This window comes from Lampetra planeri, chromosome 53 (genome assembly GCF_965212315.1).
Source record: "Lampetra planeri chromosome 53, kcLamPlan1.2.h2, whole genome shotgun sequence".
Classification (NCBI taxonomy): Eukaryota; Metazoa; Chordata; class Hyperoartia; order Petromyzontiformes; family Petromyzontidae; genus Lampetra; species Lampetra planeri.
In genome coordinates this window covers 6,388,202-6,412,663 of record NC_136159.1, presented here as the reverse complement: position 1 = coordinate 6,412,663, position 24,462 = coordinate 6,388,202, and the positions used below count along the sequence as shown (strand labels likewise).

Genomic DNA, 24,462 nt, shown 5'->3' with positions numbered 1-24,462 from the left:
ATTGCAGAAAAATCACCGTACACCAACCCTGTGCAAATATCCCAGTGGGATGCAAGTCAAACAACAACAACCACAAGACAACTTAGATTAAGGCCATCAGTCTAACGCTGTACTACAACAAACAAACATGGCCAAACCAAAAAACTTTTCGAAAATCACCAAAATAAAGCCATAAAAGCAATGAAACAGTGCAGGTCATAGGAACTGTGACCGAATTTTCACAATAAACGCCGTAAACAACATGTACCACCAAAACCCTGCAGCCATAGCTGGCTGCATGAGTCACTCCACAACAGCAGTAGGAGCATCAGTCGGAGTATCAACATTTTTCAATGCACCTTTAAGATCAGCACACTAAATCAACACTCCTCAACACAAGCACTGACCAAAGCCTGACCTGACACGATGACCCACAACGAACTGGCCCATATTAGACCAGTGGCCAACATTTGGCCACTGCGACCCACATTAGCTCAATGTGACCCACAGTGACCCACAGCGATACAACGTTAGGCCACATGAGGCCAGTGACCACATCAGGTTTCAGTGACTAAATTTGGCCAAAGTGACCCAAATTGGGCCTAAGTGACCCACATCAAGCCATAGTGAGCACATTGGGCCACTGTGACCCCCATGAGGCCACTGTGACCCACATTGGGCCACAAGCTTGCGATTGTACGTCATGACGTCACGACGCACGCGCGTTTCACACAAAAAACAACCACGCCTCCGGATTACGACCGTGACGTCATCGCGCGCGTACGCTGACGTCACGGTCACGCGATTTTTTTCTTATCGCGTACCCCACCCCCGTCGTCGCCGGGCCGCGTGACGTCACCCAGATTGTAACTTAACTCGCCGCCATCTTCGTAAGGGGGGGGGGGTTGCTGATAAACTCTCGCACTGCCAGTGGCGAGCTTCTTAAATTGACGTCACAGCATGACGCGACTGTGGTGTTGGGGGGTGGGGGAGGTGGGGGGGTGGTAATGGGGTGGTGGTGGGGGGGTGGAGGTGGGGGGGGGGTGAGGGGGTGGAGGTGGGGGGGGGGGGTGGTGGGGGGGGGTGGTGGGGGGGGGTGGTGGGGGGGGGGGTGGGGGGGGGGGGTGGTGGGGGGGTGGGGGGGGGTGGTGGGGGGGTGGTGGGGGAGGTGGTGGGGGGGGGGTGGTGGGGTGGGGGGTGGTGTTGGTGGTGGGGGGGTGGGGGGGGTGGTGATGGTGGGGGGGGGGTGGTGATGGTGGGGGGGGGGGGTGGTGATGTGGGGGGGGGGGTGATGGTGGTGGGGGGGGTTGGTGGTGGGGGGGTTGGTGGTGGGGGGGGTTGGTGGTGGGGGGGGGTTGGTGGTGGTGGGGGGGTTAGTGGTGGTGGGGGGGGTTAGTGGTGGGGGGGTTAGTGGTGGTGGGGGGGTTAGTGGTGGGGGGGGTAGTGGTGGGGGGTGGGGGGGTTGGTGGTGGGGGGGGTGGCGGGGTTGGTTGGTGGGGGGGTGGGGGGTTGGTGGTGGGGGGTTGGTGTTGGGTGGGTGGGGTGATGTATTTATCTCTTAATCTCCTCACCTAAGATGGTTACCGGCGGCCTCAGCAGCAGCAGCAGCATCGCTGCTGGCTGGCTGGCTGGGTGAGTGGGTGGCTCTGCGCGGCAGGAGACCTCGCGAACCGAGGCACGAAGCGGACGGGATGAGAAGGCGAACTTCGGCAATCGATCACGAGCGATAACTTAACGGTTCAGTGAGTTGTTTAACGGTTGTCGTCGTCGTAGTCGTGATTATTGTTGTTATTATTAATAGCTGCCGTGTAGGTAAAGAGAGGTGGGTGGGTGGGTTGGTTGGGGAACACTTGCGGCCTGAGTTTGCCAGGTAAGGTTGAGCCGTCAATTGATAATAAAAGTATAAAGTGTTTACAGGGTTAAATGTTTCGTGTTGTTATACTTGCAATGGCGATCACGGGATAGGATTGTGTTGATGTTAGTTTTTGGTTGGTTGGCGTAAGCAATAGGTATCGGTGAGTTCTAACTTGCGTGTGTCAGCATTCTTAGTACTTACATACGCCGATTTTTAACGATACAGGTTGTAAAAGGTGTAAGCGTACACATTTGTGATATAAAACTGTAGTATACACGAGTGTGAGGCAATATATGCAGATATACGTACACGGACATGTTAACATAGTTTAACAAACATACCGGATAATCGGCATTCGTATAGATTACAACTTAAATGCGTAATAGAAATTTAGAATCAAACACTCCTCAGTCGCACAATAGACACACCAAACAGTAACACGGCCACACACTTAAACACACCACACATACACACCACATACAACACACACCACACATACAGCACACAGCACACATACACCACACATACAACCCACACACACACGTTAGACAGTGACACACACAGTGACACACTAAGACAGTGACACACCACACACACACTAAGATAGTGACACACACACAGTGACACACACATACAACCCACACGTTAGACTGACACATACAACACACACAGTGACACACAGTGACACACACACACCTACCACGCACACCACACATACACCACACACACTAAGACAGTGACACGCCACACATTGACACACACACACAGTGACACACACACACAGTGACACACACACACAGTGACACACACACACAGTGACACACCACACACACAACACACACACATACAACACACACACACTAAGACAGTGACACACACACACCCGGCATCACACATTAAGACAGTGACACAAGACACAGCACAACTAACAGTACCCCACACGCACACACAGTGACCCACACGCACACACAGTGACACACACACACACACAGTGACACACACAGTGACACACACACACAGTGACACACACACACAGTGACACACCACACACACAACACACACACATACAACACACACACACTAAGACAGTGACACGCCACACAGTGACACACACACAGTGACACACACACACACTAAGACAGTGTCACACACACACCCGGCATCACACACTAAGACAGTGACACAAGACACAGACAACTAAAAGTACCCCACACGCACACAGTGACCCACACGCACACACACAGTGACACACACGAACAGTGACACACACACACACTAAGACAGTGACACACACACACCCGGCATCACACACTAAGACAGTGACACAAGACACACAGACAACTAAAAGTACCCCACACGCACACAGTGACCCACACGCACACACACAGTGACACACACGAACAGTGACACACACACATACCACACACACTAAGACAGTGACACACACACCCGGCATCACACACTAAGACAGTGACACAAGACACACAGCACAACTAACAGTACCCCACACGCACACACAGTGACCCACACACACACACAGTGACACACACACAGTGACACACACACTAAGACAGTGTCACACACACCCGGCATCACACATTAAGACAGTGACACACACACACCCGGCATCACACACTAAGACAGTGACACAAGACACACAGCACAACTAACAGTACCCCACACACACACACATTGACCCACTCACACACAGTGACACACACACCCGGCATCACACACTAAGACAGTGACACCAGAGACACAGCACAACTAACAGTACCCCACACACACACAGACACACGCGGCACACGGAAGACCCCCCCAGACACACGCACTAAAGACAAGCGGACACACCTCACGGCAGAGACGCAACTCGGGCACGCCGGCGACCGGGCGACACACGAACAAAGATCCGCTGTGGCATATAGTCCTTAGCGGACTTGGGAGACAAGCGCTGACACACAACCACACACACAACCACACACACGCACAACCACACACACACACGCTGACACACAACCACTTACACACACACAACCACGCACACACACAACCACACACGACACACAACCACGCACACACGACACACACAACCACGCTGACACACAACCACGCACACACAACCACACAACCACGCTGATACACACAACCACGCACACAACCACGCTGACACAACCACGCTGACACACAACCACGCTGACACACAACCACGCTGACACACAACCACGCTGACACACAACACAACCACTTACACAACCACACACACACACAACCACACACACAACCACACACACACAACCACGCTGACACAACCACACACACACAACCACACACACAACCACTTACACACAACCATACACACACAACCACACACACAACCACACACACAACCACTTACACACAACCATACACACACAACCACACACTCACAACCACGCACTCTCTCTTCGCGTGCCCCCGCAGGCCCCCAGACCATCATGAACGGCCTCTCGCTCAGCGAACTCTGCTGCCTCTTCTGCTGCCCGCCGTGCCCGAGTCGCATCGCCGCCAAACTCGCCTTCCTCCCGCCGGAGCCTACCTACGCGCTCATGGCAGACGAGACGGCTGCCCGCTGGTCCCTGCACCTCACCGAGAAGGCCGAGTGGCAGTACTCGCAGCGAGAACTCGACGCCGTGGAGGTCTCCATGACGCGCTCGACACGTGGAAACCGCGTGGCGTGCATGTTCGTGCGTTGCGCGCCCAGTGCACGCTACACGTTGCTTTTCTCGCACGGAAACGCCGTGGATCTGGGCCAGATGAGCAGCTTCTACGTGGGCCTCGGCACGCGAATCAACTGCAACGTATTCTCGTACGACTACTCGGGCTACGGGGCGAGCACGGGGAGGCCCTCCGAGAAGAATCTCTACGCCGACATCGAAGCGGCGTGGCAGGCGTTGCGTACAAGGTGCGTGGTGGTGGTGGTTGTGGTGGTGGTGGTGGTGGTGGTGGTTGTGGTGGGGGTTGTGGTTGTGGGGGTGGTTGTGGTGGTGGTGGTGGTTGTGGGGGTTGTGTTTGATAGGGTAAGTTGGTATCTGTGGAGGTGATTGTGGTTAGGGTGGTTGTGATGGTGGTGGTGGTTGTGTTTGATAGTAGGGTAAGTTGGTATCTGTGGAGGTGATTGTGGTTAGGGTGGTTGTGATGGTGGTGGTGGTTGTGTTTGATAGTAGGGGAAGTTGGTATCTGTGGAGGTGATGTTGGTAGTATGGGAAGTGATACCAGCGGGTCTGATTGATGGTGATTGTGGTTAGGGTGGTTGTGGTGGTGGTGATGGCTGTGTTTGATAGTAGGGGAAGTTGATATCTGTGGAGGTGATTGATGGTGATTGTAGTTAGGGTGGTTGTGGTGGTGGTGGTTGGGGTGGTTGTGTTTGATAGTAGGGGAAGTTGGTATCTGTGGAGGTGATTGATGGTGATTGTAGTTAGGGTGGTTGTGGTGGTGGTGGTTGGGGTGGTTGTGTTTGATAGTAGGGGAAGTTGGTATCTGTGGAGGTGATGTTGGTAGTATGGGAAGTGGTACCAGCGGGGCTGATTGATGGTGGTTGTGGTTAGGGTGGTGGTGGTGGTGATGGCTGTGTTGGCAGTAGGGGAAGTTGGTATCTGTGGAGGTGATGGTGGTTGTGGTTATGGTGGTTGTGGTGATGGCTGTGTTGGTAGTAGAGGAATTGGTATCTTTGGAAGTGGTTGTGGTGGCGATGACTGTTGGTAGTAGGGAAAGTGGTATCAGTGAAGTGATTGATGGTGATTATAGTTATGGTGGCGGTTGTGATTGCATTTGTTGCTGGTGGTGGTAGCAGTGGTGATGTCACGGTTGTGGTAGCCCAGGTAGTCCTGGTTGAGGTAGTTGTGCTGGTGATGATGTGGGTGGTGATACTGGCAATAGTTGTAGTCGTGTTGGTGATTGTTCACATGGTAGTGCTGGATTTGTCAGAGCTCTTCCCTCACAAACGGAATATCCTGTAGCGAAATTCCAAGTTGGGGGGTCAATTTTGTCAACCCATACGTTTTGCCCGTATTCTTGTACAGGGAAATTGCGTTTTCAGGTCCATACGGCGTACAGCCGTTTCAATACGGGCAATTTATTTGACAAATTTTGTCTATTTGATTGTGTTTCTCCTTTACGTGAATGTTGAGATTTATAAGGGCACGGGGGTGACCAATACGGTCTGAATTGGTATGCAGTCCCTTTTGCAGACTGATGCCGGCCATTAGAATAACGTTGGCGATGCTGGTTTTAGTTGCATGAAGGCGTTGTTGTTGTTGCTGCTCACATTGAGGTGACGGTACACCCGAGGTCATAACTTGGAGAACAGCGATGTTGTGATGTGCGTGGGATGGCACAGCAAGTAGGTTTTGCTGTGTAATTGTTAGGTGGTGTCCGAGTGTTATGACCTTGAAAGAGATGATGAGATAGTACTGGTAGGAACCTGCTGGTTACACCAGCCCACAGGGGATTATTGTGTCCGTTCGTCGTGCATCCAAAAATTGGAGGGGTGGGGCTGGGTGGAGAGGGGACGGGCTGGGTGGGGAGGGTGGGGAGGGTGGGGCTGGGTGGGGGGTGGGGCTGGGTGGGGAGGGGCTGGTCACCCCGTGGTGCCCTTATAAAACTCAACGTTTAACTTACTCACGCCGGCTTGTGCCCGCCCTCACAGTCGGCCATATTTGCGGAATACACCACGCCGCCGTTGACCCTGGCCATTGACCGAGCAACCCAACGTTCCTCCCAGCTCCCTCCGCAGGAATGTGTTGACTACCTCTCCTGGTATACAGGAGGTCGTGGTTTCGATCCCGACCCTGACGCCTGTTGTATATTTGGAGTTTTTGTCTCTCTCTCCCCTCGGACTCGTGGGTTTTTCTCAGGGTCTTCCGGCTTTCCCCTCCACATTTATAATGAACATGCGTTTAGAGTATTTGGCTGCGAAACATGTCCACGTGATAAGCCACTTCGTTGAGCTATCATTTGTGGCCAGGTCGCTTCTGAAGAAGAGCGATGTAACTCAGTGGCCCTTACCTGATAAAATAAAAAAATGTTTAGTTTTTTTTTTAAATGGCCCAGCTGTAGCACGTTCGCTGATTGTTGTAGAGATTAGCGGTTTGTATCTGGAAGGCCACCCTGGTTATTACTACCGAGGTGTGGTAACCGTAAAAACATGCACCGTCTGCTTCGTAGTGGACGTTGAAATACCCCGTTACGTCATTCAAAAAGAGGCCATTGTGTGCCGGCGTCATGGCCTAAATTTGCCAACTTTAAAAAAAACCCACCCACAAATTACACAGCGGGGATTACATACGAGTAATTTGCAGGTAATTTTGGTTGGAAAATTGGGTTTACGCACGGCAATCATCGCCGCCAACTTTCAGACTAATGCCCCTCTCGCAGGCCAGTGCTGAGTCCTGTTGTGCCACTCAGGGGCAAGCTGCCATTAGGGGTTCCCCTAGGCTAAACAACTGCACTCTGATGCTTGTTGTTATGCCATGGGCGCGCTGTGAATGCGAATCGTTATTACAAGTTTTTTGTGAGTTTTTCCATCAACTCAGCAGAGGGAGTTTGATGAAAATTCTGGAGGAGCTGCGTGGAAATATATTATTTTTATTCCGGAAAAACCTTTTTGGGGTTTAAAATCCTTACAATAGTCGCACAGTTTTGTTGTGATCTTGGATTTTTTTTTGTTCAATCACACTAATTATGGGATTAAGATAATTTTTTGAAAGTCGCAAGGTACTTGAAATTAGCGGGTGAGCGGTAGTGACTGCATCATAAATTCCACAGGTACTACTCAATCGGACGCCTTGTCATAGTCTTCAAAGGGCTGACATGATGGCGTTTGATATTAATCTGTCTCCTTTCTGGAATCTCATTGACAATGTTGCGAGGCCAAGGAAAGAAAAGCTTAAATAAGCTGAAGCAACCCTTACATGACGATGCATTCATGAAGAAGTTGATAATTTTTCGTCTTACGACTGATGTTGATGGAGAGACACAAGTAGAATTTTACAGTGCGGTGCTTAAGCGACATAATTGCATCAGAAGTGGATTAACAAAGGGCTATAAAAACATTACGAAATCACGCATCATTTACACCCCTAACTCCCGCAAGAGATCGTACATTTTCACAGGCAAGGACTTTGGCCAGACATATATACACGTACTTACGCACGTACTTGGATGCAACCTTGGGATAACGATCCGCGCACCGGACTTGCAATCCAGTGGTCGCCGTTTGGATCTCCCGGCGCGGCATGTGAAACGATGGGAGAAGTTTTTTTAAATCCACAACGGCCGATTGGCAGTCCGTTTGTCGTGGGGGTAAAGTGTGGGGACTCCCACCTCTTCCAAGACGCCTGGCCAACAAGGAAGAGTAGGCCAACATCCGCTCTAGAGGGGGTTTCTAGAGCTTCCGATACGGCAAACCCTTCAACCGGCAGCAAAAATTGCAGCGCCGTGCGTTTTTTTTTAACCTTTTTACATGCATACCTTTGCATGTCGTCGCCACATGTTTCCATACCCGCTTCCTTCAAGCCGGTGCTAAACCAGACACGATTGCCTGGGGCTGTGAAATACAACCTGAACCCAGAATCACCCACCACCCTTTGCAGGGAAAGCACCTGTGGGAACTTTTTGCACGAGCGTCAGGGTTGCGCCACGGTGGCGAGATGTTAACTACCTCGCCTGGTACACAAGGGTTTGTGGGTTCGATCCCAACCCTTACGCCTGTATATTTGGAGTTTGCGTGTTCCCCCCGTGGTCGCGTGGATTTTTCTCCGGGTCCTGTTTTTCCTTCTACGTTTAGAATCCACGTGCATTTAGAGTGTTTGGCTGCTATCAATCTCCACATGACAAGTCACTTTGTTGAGCTATCATTTGTGGCCAGGTGGCTTCTGAAAAAGAGCTATGTAGCTCAGTGGGCCTTACCTGGTAAAAAACATAGTAGTCTAGTAACAAAAATATAGTGTGTCGGGGCTGTGACATTATCTCTCCACCGTCAGATTCCATGTCGAGAGTTTTCACAAAGATGCGCGACGATGGCGCGTTGAGCTTTTGTCACTAGCCACGAAACAATTGCACAGCACAAATTGTAAGTGGGGTAATGCATAGACTCTTCGGTTATGCTTTCTTTTCCAGCATCGTGGTAATCGGCTGCTAGGTGAAGGTCCTTCCCACGCAGTGGCGTAGCAATCAAAGTGTGCAGGCGATGCACCTGCACCGTAGCCCAGGGGGCGGGTATGGGCTGAAAACGCCGGGGCTATGAAGTGGAGCGTAAATAGGACAGGGGATGACTCATTGATTCCTCCTCCGATGTTGACTGAATATTTCGTCTCATCCGTACTGCGTTCAACCACCAAAACTGCAGCTCAGAACACTTCCCATCGATCGTTTCTCTCTGCCCAAGTTCTTGATACCTTGCTCGGTTCAAGAAGCCTACTAACTCTCTTTATCTATGACGGTTGTAATAATAGTGACGTGTAATTGTTGACTGCTTTCCGTTGAGGCATTTTCGCTTGGTGGCCTTTTTCTCAGCAATCGTGATAAACACATTTTTAAAACACAATACGCCACTGCCGCTCCCCTTACCTCTCCCCCTTACCGCCTCCGCCCCTCGCGCCCTCTCTGTGTCCTCCACCTGATGCATGCAAATTTGCGCTTCGAGCTGAGCCGGGCTTTTACAGCGGCTCGCCATGACGCACGCGGACGTGAAGCACACAAGGTCAAATTGGCCGTTGTCAAGACGCGTTGAGCCGGAACGGGTGGGAACGGTGACTCTGACCTTTTCGCAACCGGGCGAATCTCCCCCCCACCCCTTCCCCACGGTATTTTTTTCCCTGTAAACTGGACCACGGAGAATCGCGTCGGCCGCACGACGTCCCGAAGCGATAACAAACCATTATCATCACCATCGGATGACCGACACGCGGAGGGAGCAGTTGTTCCCAGGCTGGACGGAGCGTGAACGGCTCAATCGTGACGAGCCGGCCGAGAGCGGACGATTTGATGGCACCCACTCCTGTTGGGATGATTATCCGGTCCACGGGATCAGCTTCATCATCTTTATCATCATCTTCATCATCATCTACTATGCAAGTGGAAGATGACGGTTCGACCCGCGACTGCAGAACGGAGATAACAAACTCGAGGAGGGGGGGGTGGGGGGTTGGAGCACGTTATCTTCATCAAGACGGTGCAACGGTGGGCACCAGGGCAGGTCCACCAGCTCACAAGCAGCGACGTGGAAGGGCTAAAGAAGCGAGATGGACTTTTGTAACATTTGTTGGTCTTCGCGATATCAGTTTCTTATCTCTCTACAGCACGCCACAGGAAGAAATGTACCGATGCCAGGGGTTGGAAGCCACCTGCCTGCAGGCCGAATACACCTCCGATTCGCACGGTTGGCTGTGTACATTGGGAAAAAAGTTCAACATGCGTACATTCAAAACAGCAAGAGCCTGTGACTTCCAAAAGCACTCATAATAAGATCTTGGTCCACCTTCAGTAGTATCTGTCTTAGGTATACATGTTCTTCCAGCCGTGGATTTGACAATGGCTTGGAGGCTGATAGCTTTGTTGTATGGGAGGAAAGGGGGTGAGCATTATCACCAGCTCAATGATGCTTCAACATCATCATCCGCCTCTCTTCAACGGAGCACTTCCTTGCCAGGGTACAGAGGCTTTGAGAGCTCTGGAGCTTGGGCACCGATACCAATTTGGTATTCATTCTACGTGACTTTACCGAAAGAACCAAGAAGATGAATCCCTGCAGTCACGAAAGCTTTAAATCGAAACCAATTTGGTAGTCGACAAAGACACAATGTGTTCTCGTCCCCAACCCACGCTGACCAGTTTGGTGAAGTACGGTCAAACAACTACCCATGGTCGTCACCGTCCATCATCTCTTCTCGCGCCGTGTCCGACCCGTGCGTGCGCGCGTTGTCTAATCAATGCCCTCCTCGTGTGGTCTCCTCCGAGTCATTCCAAGCACGCACCCCCCGCCGGCTTCTTTGTGCAATTTTCATCTCGCGTGCCACGCTGCGCCCAAGAAAAATTGCGTGCCGCGTCTTCCGCTATTCTTAGGCGCTTCACGTGTTTTCCAAGAAAATTACATTGCAACCACCACCCCCCCCCCATCAAGCCAATTTCAAGATTGTACAGAATACTTGAGAAAACAAGAGTTTATATTTTGGAAGTGGTTTTTCTCTACATAACGCTGCGTAGCAGTGTGGTTAGTGAATAACCTAACGCGTATAAGGCGAGGCTCAATGCCTTCCTTGTTAGCCCTGCCCATGACTGAGCGCCTCTTTCTCCCTAAAAATAAATAAAAACAACCCCCCCCACCCACTTCGTTCTTCCACACAGTGTCACAAGACGTGGACGCATTTAGACGCCGTATAAATCCACTTTGTATTTTATCGTAGTGACTCGATAATCCTAACCCCTAGACTCTCATAGAGACCCATAGACTCCGCGCAGAGGCCAATGAACTTACTGCCCGTTTATAAAATAAATGTCCACTGTTTGCGCACGGCACCTCGAGATGCGGACGCATTTAGACCCGCGGGCGTTGAGGGACGCGTTTGTCCGCGGCATTCGTGCGTTTGCGTGCGTTTTTCCGCCCGCGTATTTCTCCGTGTGGTTGAAATCTCCCGTCACATCGGAGGCTCTCTTAAGCTCCCTTATCAAGACTGGCTTGCCAGCTCGTTGTCACGATTGAGAACCACAAGGCTTCAGTAAAGGTTAAGCACCACTGCACCCAAGGGACCATTGCCCAAAACATGATCTTTACCCGATATCTTTTTTTCTGTTGTGAGTTGGGGCGAGGGCTACGATTGTCGTATCCCGGTCGTGCGGATCTCTGGCGGAGCACCGCACCGGCCCGCTGAAGCCCTGTCACGTGATGATCAAACTGATGTGGTTTGTCATTCTCAGAGCTGCGATTTAGCCAAATGAAGTACAGAACCAAATTTAACTGGAGGGATTTGTTTGTTTTTGTTCTCCCGTATGCAGTCATCGGCGACCGCGCCAATACCATCAACTCCGCCACAGTTAAGAACCCTGCTTTAAACACAACTCGGTCGAATCTAGTATGAGTCTCTGCGCAAGTCTTTCGCTTTCTTCATAAGTCTCGCGGCCTATTTTCCAGCACGCGAGTTGTGTAAATCCTGTGGGGATCAATGTGAGTCTCTGGTTCTCAATGTTCGAGCCCTATGGGTCTCTCTGCAAGACATTTATTTGACCGAGGCTGAGATCGTCATCGACTCGTTGCACTTGAGAATCCGGTTTAACCACGCACGGATTCGAACCCAGGATACTCGCGGTGCCAACTCGGCCACCGTGACCTCTGAGCCACCGGGGCCGCCTCATTGTTTAAATCCTGCGTTTAGGAAGTGTCTACTTTAAACCTTTTTGGACAATGACAAAGAAACCATGAAGGGGTGTTTGTCAACAGAGAGCACGAGGAACTTTGTCTCATCCAGCTTGAGGCAGCGCACATCCCTGTACGCTGTACCCCCCCCCCCCGCCCGCCCGGAGCGCAGAATTACAGTGCAACAATTCATTTGAGATGCACTCAAGTTACGAAGTAGGGGGGGGTTGCACTTTCCCACACACCCTGCGACGGGGGACAACACTCGTCGCAAGACGGCCAAACTGGTATTTTTTCATTCTCAAAAGAGCTGCAATTTATCAAAGTGGAGCACAGAGCCGTACTCTGAGCGTGCCGGAATTTTTGGTGCAGTCATTGATAACCGGGCTGGTACGTTGGGCTCGCCGCACGCGAGAGCGCGGTTCGACCACGGGCAGCGGCCAAGACCTGGACTCGAACTCGGGCACTCAGCCGCAGCGGCTTCGGAATCTCTGACCCCCTGAGCCACTTGGGCCACCTCTAAACGAGGTTTTTGCGACGCTCGCCCATCGGGCCGAAGGCGTCAAAGCCGAGGTCGGCGGGGCTCAATGGAGATCTCCTCCCAAGCGGTAAACTCTGGACCCAGAGGTTTGCGGTTACGTGTCTGAATAGCAGCAAAAAGTTGCAAGATACCGTGGTTACAGTTCAATATTTACAGCCGCTCGAGATGACTCTTAGCATTGCGTAGCTTTCCAACTTGGATTGAAATCGATAGTGCCCTCTCGCTGTGTCCGTCTATCTGAAGTGGGTGGGGGAGAGGTGGTGGCACGGTAACCCTATTAGGGAATGATCAAATGTAAATGAAACGTTAGCGTTGAGCTGTACGAATGCACGTTGAACTACTTTCACCCCTTGCGTAGCCCAACCGTGCTAATCGGAGGTGCGGCGGAAGGACAACAAACGGAACACGAAAAAAATCAGTTGTCAAGAATTTGGCTGTGTTGGCATTTGGACCTCAGCCCGGAGAAAACCGGCTGACGTTGATCGTGGACTTGAGAGAGCACAAAAAAACCATGGGGGGTGGGGGCGTGCCATCTCCCCTCTCCCTCACCGCCGCTCCTGATGACCGAGTCTCGTGCGGGCGTGAAATGTTTCACGCTGGGTCGCCGCTCCTCCTGTCGTCGGGACGTTGGTTTTCAATCGCCGAGTCGGCCCCCTTCTGCCTAAAGCCTTGCGGCTCACGGGAAACGCTGGGGGTGGTGGGGGGGGGAGAGTCAATGGTGGGCGGCTTGGAAAATGTGACCCGGCCCTGCGTTTACTGTCCACGCGATAAAGGCGCTGAAATTAAACCCCGTTAATGTTTAACCGGCGAGCGGTCGTTGCCATAGGCGGCGTTAATCGCCGTGTTTTGTCAACACCCGAATAAAATTTGCGCTCCGAAAATCGTACGGCCAGTAGCGAGTGGTGTCGATTGAACGCAACTCAAAATACCCTTTTGAAAATAATATTTTACTAATTACAAATTTAAGGCAATCTTATCCCGGTTGTGCTGTCCGTGTTGTGTCACGGGTCGAACGAAAGTGGTGTCGATTGAACACAACTCAAAATACCCTTTTGAAAATTATGTTTGACTAATTACAATTTTAAGGCAATCTTATCCAAGTTGTGCTGTCCGTGTTGTGTCACGGGACAAACGATTCATGCGGATGTCTCGCGGTGTGCTGCTGCCCTCCACGTTATAGGTGAAATCGCCCCGAAGAAGCGGATATCGCAGAATTACTTCTGAGATCCCTTGGAGGGACATGTGATCTGGGGCGCCGCGGTTTGGAGATGTTAACTTCCTCGCCTGGTATGCAGGAGGTCATGGGTTTTATCCCAGCCCCCGACGCCTGTATATTTGGAGTTTGCCTTTCTCTCTCCTCGTGGTCGTGTGGATTTTTCTCCGGGTCCTCCCGTTTTTCCCGCCACATTTAGAAACATGCGTTTTTGAGTCGTTGGCTGCTATACATTTCAACATGATGATAAGCTATCATTTGTGGCCAGGTCGCTTCTGAAAAAAAGCTATTAAGCTCAGTGGAGCGAGCTTACCACCTAAAATATATATTTTTTTATAGTTTAAGATCTACACAGTAATAGGGTTCAATACCCCACCCATAGGCCATACACCTCTCGATTAAGGACGCAGTGTTGTTCACTAATGTGTTTATTTTTTTAAATTCATATTATTTGTGCCTGTGCACCACTGCCAGTACAGTATCACCATATTTCATTTGTTTCACACCCGCAGCAATATTTGCCACGTGACAGCCAAACTCATATTTTTCGTTCTTAGAGCTGAAATTTATCAAAATTAAATGCCGGACAAAAGTAATGTGATGGGTGTTCTTCCGTGCAGTCGTTGGCGACTGGGGCTGAGGCCACCTACTTACTGCACTGGAGAACCATCATTTGATCTCGACTCGGTCTATCTTTGGGTCTCTGTGCGGATCTGTGGGTCTCTGTGCGAGCCTTTGGCCTCTTATTCATATTCTTAGGTTTTTTTCGGTAAAGTCACGTACTTGATACAGCTGTCGGGCTGTGACGGTTCCACCTGAAGACAGAAGCTTGTGTTGCCTCCGAAACGTCGTGATTTTTTATTTAATTTTACTTTTAATAATTTAAATTTTTTACCTACGTGACTTTACCAAAAAAAACCTAAGAATATGAATCCTTGCAGTCGCGAAAGCTTCAAATCTAGAACCTTTGGCCTCTACCTAAGTCGGGCCGTCTCTACGCGGGCGTGCAAAGTCTTGCGTGTAAGCGAGTGGTGACCGGGCCGAGACATCTCAACTCCGCTACACCTGAAAAACCAGCTTCAGTCGCGGCTGGGCGGCTTATAAACCTGGAGTCAAACCCGGACTCGGCAGCCCCTGACCTCGGGAGCCGTACGGCCGCCTCCACGCCCCCGTGTTAACGCTGGCGCCGCGCGTGCCAGAAGAGCCGCCGTGTGGTATTGACCGAAGGCAACTCGAGAGCACTTGAACCGCTCCCCCCTCCCCCCACCCACGGGGCTGACACTCGAGCGTCGGCGGCGTTGTCGCCTAACGCGCTCTCCGCTTGCCAGCGAGTGAAATGTCCGAGCGAAATCAATTTTGCTCCTCGAAGGAACGTGGAAGGCGGCGGGTCGCTTGCTCGTCTCCCGCTTTTACAGCCCAAAGTGGTGGAGATTCCACGTTTTTTATGGTCTGAGCGAGTCTGTCCGCGAGGATAAACTGCCGTTGGCTTCCGCAGCACGAAAGCAGTGCTCGTTGTTTTTTGTATCAACCCCGGAGAGCTGATGGGCCTAGCGAACGACCACAACCAGGGTGCGAACTCGGAAACCTTCCGTTACCGCGCTCGCTGCCTTCGGCCGAGCGACAAACACTTGACTCATCGATTGGCGCTGTGGTTCAAGTGCTGGTGACGCATAGAGCTGTTGAGATGGGGTTGGCGGTCGTGGCGGATTTGTGGAGGGGGCGGGGGGGGGCTGTTATCATGGGCGACGCAGATATTGCAGAGAGGGGCTCTCGGTTAGGGGGCCTAATCTGGCACTTTGCCCCGGGCGTCCAAAAGCCTCTTGGCGGCGGCCCTGGTGATGTCACGTGCGCGCAACCCCGCAGGTGCATGTTGCTGGGCGCACGGCCGCTGACCCTCCCTCGCAGCCGACTGCCACGGCGGCAAGCTGCCTGCTTTTAGGGTACCAAGGAAACCGTGTAACCTCCTCAACGGCTGCTGCTGCTGCTGTTGATCTACTGCTGAACTGCTGTTGATCTGCTGCTGAACTGCTGCTGAACTGCTGCTGATCTGCTGCTGCTTATCTGCTTCTGCTGCAGAACTGCTGCTGTTGATCTGCTGCTGTTGATCTGCTGCTGCTGCTTATCTGCTTCTGCTGCTGATCTGCTGCTGCTGATCTGCTGTTGTTGACCTGCTGCTGATCTGCTGCTCCTTATCTGCTGCTGCTGTTGCTATAGCGGCGTTTCCACAGCTGTTAGAATCGGGATCCAGGTCGTGCAGCGCTGTTCTCGGTACGGCCCCGGCAAGGACTTGTTTTTCTCCGCAGCACTTTGTCTGTAAGCTTCCTGCGGACTCGAACCCCCCCCCCCCCCACCGTCTCCCGTGCCTGCCTCCACTGCTGGAGGGAAAGTTATTGCAATGTATCTATTTATTTATAACAGATCTAACAAATGCTTCAGTTAGATGATGCTATCCCGAGGAAAAGGATGATGGCCGGATGCCAAAGGAGAAAGCACGCTCGAGTGCACATCCAGTGAGGAGATGGAGCTATGGTGGCGCCGCGCGGCACTAGTCCAGCACTGTGGAGGCCGCGAGGGTTGGCGGATCGCGCAAATGTCGTGAAACTCCCGAACCCGTGGCCATCCACGCGCCATGCCCTGGCTCGCCAGGAGGAGGCGGTACAGCAAAGTGTGGAAATTACCATCTGTTACATTTGTATGGGATAGGGTGTTGCTGCCCTTGCACACATGGCCTTTAAATGAGGATCCGGTACAACACGCATCGGCATTGGGGAGATAAAGACGGCCCCACGCGGTGCTGGCCGCCCACCACCTCGTGCGCCGTGCCGGTCTTCATAGCCGCTCGCTCGCAGCACTCGCCCCGGCGGTCCGCTAAAGGCTACGCGGGGATGGACCTTTTATCCTCGTCTCTGTCTCCGTGCCGCTGCCCGGATGCCCGCTGCGTGCAGGTACGGCATCAGCCCGGAGAACGTGATCCTGTACGGGCAGAGCATCGGCACGGTGCCCACGGTGGACCTGGCGTCGCGCTACGAGTGCGCCGCCGTCGTTCTCCACTCGCCGCTCATGTCGGGCATGCGTGTCGCCTTCCCCGACACCAAGAAGACGCACTGCTTCGACGTATTCCCCAGGTGCCCGCCCGCTCGATCTGTCCCTCCCCTCCCACCTCTCCAGTCTCTCGCTCGCTCGCCCATTCTCTTTCTGGCTCGCACGCCCATCCGCCCGCCCAGTCACTCGCCCTCCCACTTGTCCAGTTTCTCGCTCGCTTTCCCGTTCTCTCTTTCGCTCACCCGTTCGCTCGCCCACTTACTCACCCTTCCACCTGTCCAGTCTTTGGCTCGCTCGCCCATTCTCTGTCTGGCTCGCTCGCCCATCCGTCTGCCCAGTCACTCACCCTCCCACTTGTCCAGTCTCTCGCTCGCTTTCCCGTTCTCTCTTTCGCTCACCCGTTCGCTCACCCACTTACTCACCCTTCCACCTCTCCAGTCTCTGGCTCAATCGCCCGTTTTCTCTCTGGCTCGCTCGCCCATCCGCCCGCCCAGTCACTCGCCCTCCCACTTGTCCAGTCTCTCACTCGCTTTCCCGTTCTTTCTTTCGCTCACCCGCTCGATCGCCCACTTACTCACCCTTCCACCTGTCCAGTCTCTCGCTCACTCGCCCATTCTCTCTCTGGCTCACTCGCCCATCCGCCCGCCCAGTCACTCGCCCTCCCACTTGTCCAGTCTCTCGCTCGCTTTCCCGTTCTCTCTTTCGCTCACCCGCTCGCTCGCTCGCCCACTTACTCACCCTTCCACCTGTCCAGTCTCTCGCTCGCTCGCCCATTCTCTGTCTGGCTCGCTCGCCCATCCGGCTGCCAAGTCACTCGCCCCCTCCCACTTGTCCAGTCTCTCGCTCACTTTCCCGTTCTCTCTTTCGCTCACCCGCTCGCTCGCTCACTTACTCACCCTTCCACCTGTCCAGTCTCTCGCTCACTCGCCCATTCTCTCTAGCTCGCTCGCCCATCCGCCCGCCCAGTCACTCACCCTCCCACTTGTCCAGTCTCTCGCTCGCTTTCCCGTTCTCTCTTTCGCTCACCTGCTCGCTCGCCCACTTACTCACCCTTCCACCTGTCCAGTCTCTCGCTCGCTCACCCATTATCTCGCTCGCCCATTCGCTCGCTCGCTCACTCACCCACCCACCAGCCCACGGAACAGTACCCAACAGTCCCTGGTTTCTTAAATCCTCACTCGAGACCGCACAACAGAAATCGAGCCGACGGACTGACACCGCAATGAGCGACGGACAAGCGAAGCGCCGACTCTGTTAACCTTTGTCCCCTGTCACCCTCCGTCTACCCCACACTTCCCCGGGTGACCTCTGGCAGCATTGACAAGATGTCGAAGGTGACGTCGCCGGTGCTGGTGATCCACGGCACGGAGGACGAGGTGATCGACTTCTCACACGGCCTGGCCATGTACGAGCGCTGCCAGCGCCCCGTCGAGCCGCTCTGGGTGGAGGGCGCCGGCCACAACGACGTGGAGCTCTACGGACAGTACCTGGAGCGCCTGCGGTACTTCGTGTCAAGCGAGATCACGGGCGCCTAGCCGCTCCCCTCCTGCTGCCGGAGCCGCGGGCCCTGATGCCAGTTGGCGTTTGGAAGAGCGCCGGCTGGCAGGGAGAGAGACGGATGCGTTTTTTTTCTTTCGTTTTATTTCTTTCACCTTCTTTCCCTTCTCCCCTCCTCGCTGGTGCATCCGATCTCTCCCCTCTCTGGGGCTCATTCTGAGCCAGCCCGGCATGACGTCCGGAGGAGCCAGGTTTTTCTCTTTTTTACACTGCGGAAGCCGAGCCGTGCCACTGAGATGATAAGACCAGATGAGTGAAAGCCGCGTGTAGATGACGCGGTGACGCCGCGTGCTCATGGTGTCACCGAACTGACGTTGCACGCGGCGGAAGCATCGTCGGCTCCCCCCCCCCCCCGGCCCTACTGGGCCCCGAGCTAGATTCGCACGTCTTGTCGTGAGGCCAGCAGCGTGGCACGGTTTTGATTCTGGCTCTGCTCGGCCCAAAGGTGGTGAGAAAACATTTCCGTACTGTGAGAGGCCCACCCTGGCGCGGCTTTGATTTGGCAATGGAAAAAGGGTGACGGAGAGAGAGCGAGACGGAAGGGATAAAACTCTTGAGCAATTTGTTTTATGTAGTCGGACCCAGGCTCTTCGGTTTTACTAGTACCGTTTGTTATTATTATTACTGTCATAAATACCTGTGGAAAGACTGGCCTCGGCAATGGTAACGTGGAATGTCCACGTGACCGAGCGCTTGCCCCGTGCCCGTTTGAGTGGGGAGACCCTTGCACGCATCGGCCGTTATCATCAAGTACTGCATCTGTGAATTTTTTTTTTTCGAAGCGTGGGCGTTACGTCATCGTTTTGTGTGGTCATCAACGCACAGCTGCTCCGGGGGGGGGGGAGTTTGACTGGGCCAGTTATCTTCTCGCGCCGTTCGATAACACGGTCGTCCTGTGCAGGCACTGGCCCTCGGCACAGGAATGTAGAATTTCCACTCTCTCTCTTTCTCTTCGCGGGCAGGCGGCGGGCGGGCAAGCGAGGCTTGGGGTTTCGGCACCGCGAGACTGCGTGTGTGTGCGCCCCTCCGCCCCCCCTTGTGTGCGTGCGTGGATTCTGCGGCGAGCTTCGATGGCGTCTTGGGCTTCGGCAGAGACGCCGCCACTCGACACGCAACAACAACAATGGGGTGGCGAGGCCGATAAAATCCCCGGTTTAATCGATGGCCGTAGTATCTAACCGTTTCCCATTGCTCCCCCCCCACCCCTCTCCACCTGACCGCGAGAAACGAAACCGTGCGTGCGTGCGTGCGTGCCTTGCGCGGGACCGGGAGGCATTTGAATTTTAAAAGCGGTCACGACTTGTCAATACGGTTCGTTGGGAACGGGTAAACGCGTCCTTTGTCATCGTCGGGATTCCAACGGTGAGGCACGGCCGACGATGAGTGCCAGCAGAGCATCCCGTTGCCGGCTGACGACACTAACACGGGTGTTCTTGAATAGTCTCGTGCGGACGCAAACGTATATATTTTGTGTGTGTGTGTAGGTGGAGATTTGAGTCTTGTGGCTGTTTTTGAAGCTTTGCTTTGTAAGATGAGGCTGCGTTGCTGGATTATTTACGAGGCGGGAGCACACAATGGGGGATTGAGCGTTGGCTCTCGGTTTGGGGTGGGCAAGACCGCGTGTGTGGCGATGCTGTTGTACATTTTCGTAGCGATGGCCCCCATAAGGATTGTGGTGGTGGGTGTTGGTGATGACAGGGTGATTAACGCATGGCTGGAAGGATGATGGTAATCTTGACATTATTTGTTGCGTGTTTGTTTGAATTTGATTCTGGTGTGCGTGGTGCTGTTTTTGATTTTCACACCCAGTATGTATTTGCACGGACAACACAAGCCCAACAACAGCAGCAGCAGCAGCCGCCACCCGCCACCAAGTGGCGGTGACGTCACCACAGCACACGCGCTCACACACACACACAAATGTACTTGCATGCAACAGGCTTGGCTTTTGTCTTGCATGTGACGTTACGTAACAATCACGTGCAACGAGACAATTGAGACAACGCGAATTTTGAGGGTTTTTCATTTTTACAGCGTTGGAATTCCAAAGATATATTTTTTTGTTTTGGAAGCCGATCGAGAGTGTGACCCCTCGGCCGCAATGGCGTCGGCGCGGCCCGCCACTCGTTTGTGGCGGAAGATTTTCGGTTTCGAGTCGCGCAGCCGCGCCCCCCGGTTAAAACCGCGTCGAAAAATACTCGGCGCCGTTTGCTTCGCCGCAGTAGACCACACAGGGCACCCCCACCCCCCACCTCGTTGCGGCGTTCGAAAAAGACTCACCCATTGCGCGCCAGAGGTCGCAAACGGGTTTTGATTCCTTACCCGTACCCGTACCCGGTCACACCAGGGTCGCAAACGGGTACCCGTACCCGGCCGTACCCGTACTCTACCCGTACCCGGCCGGGTACGGGTAGGGTACGGGTATCGGGTACCTGATTGCGACCTCTGGGATGAAGCCATGTTGCAGGCGCGGGTGGGTTGATTCTAGGAACTTGAATTGTGAGAAGAGACGAGACGTTGGGAAATGAGTGACAAACGGTTCCTCACCAGTGACTCATGGCCTACCCATACCCGTACCCGGCCGCACCAGGGTCGCAAACGGCTACCCGTACCCGGCCGGGTACGGGTAGCCGGGTATCGGGTAGGGTACGGGTATCGGGTACCCGGTTGCGACCTCTGTTGCGCGCGTCTCGCACTCCAAATAATTTGACAATTTAACTCCTTGCTTTGGCAACAAATGAGCGGCGACATCGCCACCGACTGTGAAACTTAGCAGGACATCTCCGGAACGGGACTCGGCGTGTGGATTTCCTGCGTGAATATTTGGTGGGTCAATCAAGTGCGAATGTAATTGCGTGTAGATTCCTAGGGGGGGGCGCAAATGTTTTTTTAGGGGCTAACGTGTTCCCTGGTGCCACGGCATTCCGTTTGCGGAGTGCTCGCGGACTTTTAAAAGAGGGCGTTTTCGGACACCGCTCACATCGACTGAATTATACTGCTACGTAATTTTTAGTCAATTGATAGAACACCTGGTGCTATGTCTGCATCAGCATTACTTCGAGCGAACGGTTTTTAATAATGAGCAGCACCAACGTTTCTTAACCACACCTGGGGAAAAGTTATTGGTGAAATTTACAAATTACTTGGATAGAATGCACATTTATATAGTGATTTGTGCGATCGCTTGACAAAACGGTTTTCTTTTGACATCTCGGACATATAATTTTAAAACTCGACGTAAGCCTCCTTATGGCAACTCGTTTAGTCTTAACGAGCGACGTTGTTTTAGTAAACGTAGGAAATTCGATAGGACAGAAACATTGTCCGGAAAAAAAAATGTACCGTGCTCACGAGAAGAATATAATCTTGCGCACTGTTGATTATTTGTTGTATAAATGCATTTCAGAATCGGTGACCACGGGTGCACTCAAAGTAAGCTACACGTGACGCGGATACGTTTCTGTCCAATCGCAGACGGTTCCAATCGGAAACACGACTAACGCCACCATCGCACGGCTTCTCCCCGTTTGAATATGAACAATTTTGATTAGACTTTGGTGATCGACTTTCGACTAGCACAGATACATTTTCGTTTTGAATTCAACTTTTTTTTAATGGATTCCCAGTGACGGTTTCTCTCAAACTGAGCGACGGTGGCAACTAGTTCTGAGCCGCTCTAGGCGGTTAAAGCGCTCGTCACAGATCGTCGTTAAGTATAAATGGGCATTCCTTTTACTGTGGGGCGCAGAAGCTGAATTCGTTTGCAGGGTTTATCCGTGACGAGCCGAGGTGAAAGGATTTCGTGAAATGTTGCGTAGGATTTAGCGCGAATCTATTTCTCTCGCAGCATAGTAGCGTCTCGAGCCAGAACTTAAGAAGCTCTTCCTCACTCACGGCCGAACCCATTTCTTTTCGACCCTCCCTCGATCCGACGGCTGGCCGCGAGACGGGGTCATCCGGCGGCCACAGGGCTCTGTCTTGGGCAGATCTTGCGGGATGTCCCACGCTGAGAGATGTCCCACGCTGAGGGACGCCAGCATCACACCCGGCCGCCTTTGTCTCCCCAGTGGTGATGTTCGCATCGCCCCAGGCACTCATTTGAGGATGATTCGACCTAGGGGAGGCCCAGGCCCGTTTCAGATAATCGTCACCGGTGTTGGTGGCCGTGAGCGGGAATGGAACTCGGGTCGCCGGGTTCCTAGCGCAGCGCCCTAACCGTTGCGCCACCGCTCCCCACACACGTGCGCCTCGACACGCACACCTTGATTCTAGATTTGAAGCTTTCGTGACTGCAAGGATTCATATTCTTGGGTTTTTTAGGTAAAAAAACACAAGAATACGCACACCTTGGTTTCTTCTGTCACTGCAAAGGGGCCATTCCTTGCGGTGACAGAGGTGATTCGAGCGTGCACGCTAAATTATCCGGCGAAAATATCACCCCCCCCCCCCGCCGCGTCTGTGGATGCTCCCATCGACGGCGGATAAAAATGTCGTTTGGCGGCTTTGTGCAATCGTGGTGCCGGGATAAATGACGTCACGGGCTCTCCAAGCGGGGCCCGCTCGCCGCCAAGCGAGGGACCTCCTCCGTCCCCTGCTCGCGAATTCTAAACCGTCCAGACTGAAGTCGCCCCGCAGTGTGTGTGCGCCTGCTTGCGTGTGTGTTTGTTTGTGTGACCACCCCCCCTCCCACCCCCTTGCGTCGACGACTACTACTACTACTACACACAACAACAACTGCCGTTGGCCACTAAAAGTGGCGGTGACATCACCACGGCGCTTGTGCCTGGCTAGGTGCGCACGCACGCACACACACACACCAAACAGTCTCACCAAATAACAAAAGCAACATTATATTTTAAAACTGATGTCATATTTTTGTACAAAAAAAATGTAGTTGCTGATTAAATGTTGCGCAGAACAATGCCTGCGAAATGATTATTTTGTTTAGTGTTATCGTTTTTTTCCCCGTTTTAAACAAATCCTTAGGCATGAGTCTTGGTTGTTGTTGTTTGTTGTTACTGCTGCGTGTATGGTTGCGGATCGCGGTGTGCGTTTCCGAGGAGGCCATGAACGATCGGCCCCGGTGTTAGATTCCAGCGAAGAGAGACGCGGCGTCCGTCTAGCCACGGCGAGCCCGCGCCGACTCAATACGACACCGCCAGTGGCGCTCTGGAGAATACAAGAAACACAGCAAATGCGCTGGCGACGCGCCTACTCTTTCACACATCTGTCCCTGCACGTGAAAATAAACGCAAGTGTTTAATTGTATTTTTTTCCGCGCACATCCCATCAGCCAGACAGCCTCCCTTCTGGGAGGGCGTAAGTTCAGCAGCATCGGTTGAACACGAGCAAAACTCTGCGCCGGTTTCATTAAACTATAATTAAACTGTTACAACCTTTTATTTTGCAAGGTAAGGCCCATTGAGCGATATAGATATTTTTTTCAGAAGCGACCTGGCCACAAATGATAGGGCAACGAAGTGGCTTATCACGTGGAAACTTACAGCAGTAGCGAAATATCTTCTTGGTTCTTTCGGTAAAGTCACGTAGAAGGGAAATAATAAAAATAAAATAATTCTCACGACGTTTCGGCCACAACGCAATCAGCCGTCCTCAGGTGAAGAACAGGTCTGTCGGAAAGACAGCGTGCTTCTAAACGTGGAGGGAAAAAACAGCGCCCGGAGAAAAAAAATTCACTCGACCACGAAGAGAGAGATACCGAAAACTCCAAATATGCAGGTATCGGGGTCCGGATCAAACCCCCGGACCTCCTGTATACCAGGCGAGGTAGTCAACATCTCGCCACCGTGGCGTGCCATTTTTTATTCTGCGTCTCGTCGGGCAGAGTGAGTGAGGCTCGCTTGAGCAAAGCGCACGCCGACTGTCGA

At 52.9% G+C, this 24,462-nt stretch overlaps 1 protein-coding gene across 2 annotated transcripts; it reads left to right on the top strand.

Annotated features, from left to right (window-relative positions):
- The first annotated feature begins 1,590 nt into the window (after window positions 1–1,590).
- On the top strand, window positions 1,591–23,510 carry LOC144734935 (alpha/beta hydrolase domain-containing protein 17B). 2 transcript variants are annotated; one of them, XM_078617398.1, is made up of 4 exons: window positions 1,591–1,721; window positions 4,295–4,775; window positions 16,921–17,100; window positions 18,333–23,510. In XM_078617398.1, exons 2-4 carry the CDS (start codon window positions 4,309–4,311, stop codon window positions 18,550–18,552), a joined length of 867 nt encoding a protein of 288 aa, XP_078473524.1. In that variant the 5' UTR covers window positions 1,591–1,721; window positions 4,295–4,308; the 3' UTR covers window positions 18,553–23,510. The 2 variants fall into 2 exon arrangements, with proteins under 2 accessions (XP_078473524.1, XP_078473523.1); XM_078617397.1 differs by having other exon boundaries at window positions 1,591–1,849.
- Window positions 23,511–24,462: the final 952 nt, after the last annotated feature.

What these genes read in the sequence shown, in the direction of transcription:
- LOC144734935 (XM_078617398.1), top strand. Translation starts at nt 4,309, where the DNA reads ATGAACGGCCTCTCGCTCAGCGAACTCTGCTGCCTCTTCTGCTGCCCG. An exon ending in TGGCAGGCGTTGCGTACAAG is followed by an intron (nt 4,776 to 16,920) that starts GTGCGTGGTGGT and finishes CGCTGCGTGCAG; the next exon opens with GTACGGCATCAGCCCGGAGA. An exon ending in TGCTTCGACGTATTCCCCAG is followed by an intron (nt 17,101 to 18,332) that starts GTGCCCGCCCGC and finishes GACCTCTGGCAG; the next exon opens with CATTGACAAGATGTCGAAGG.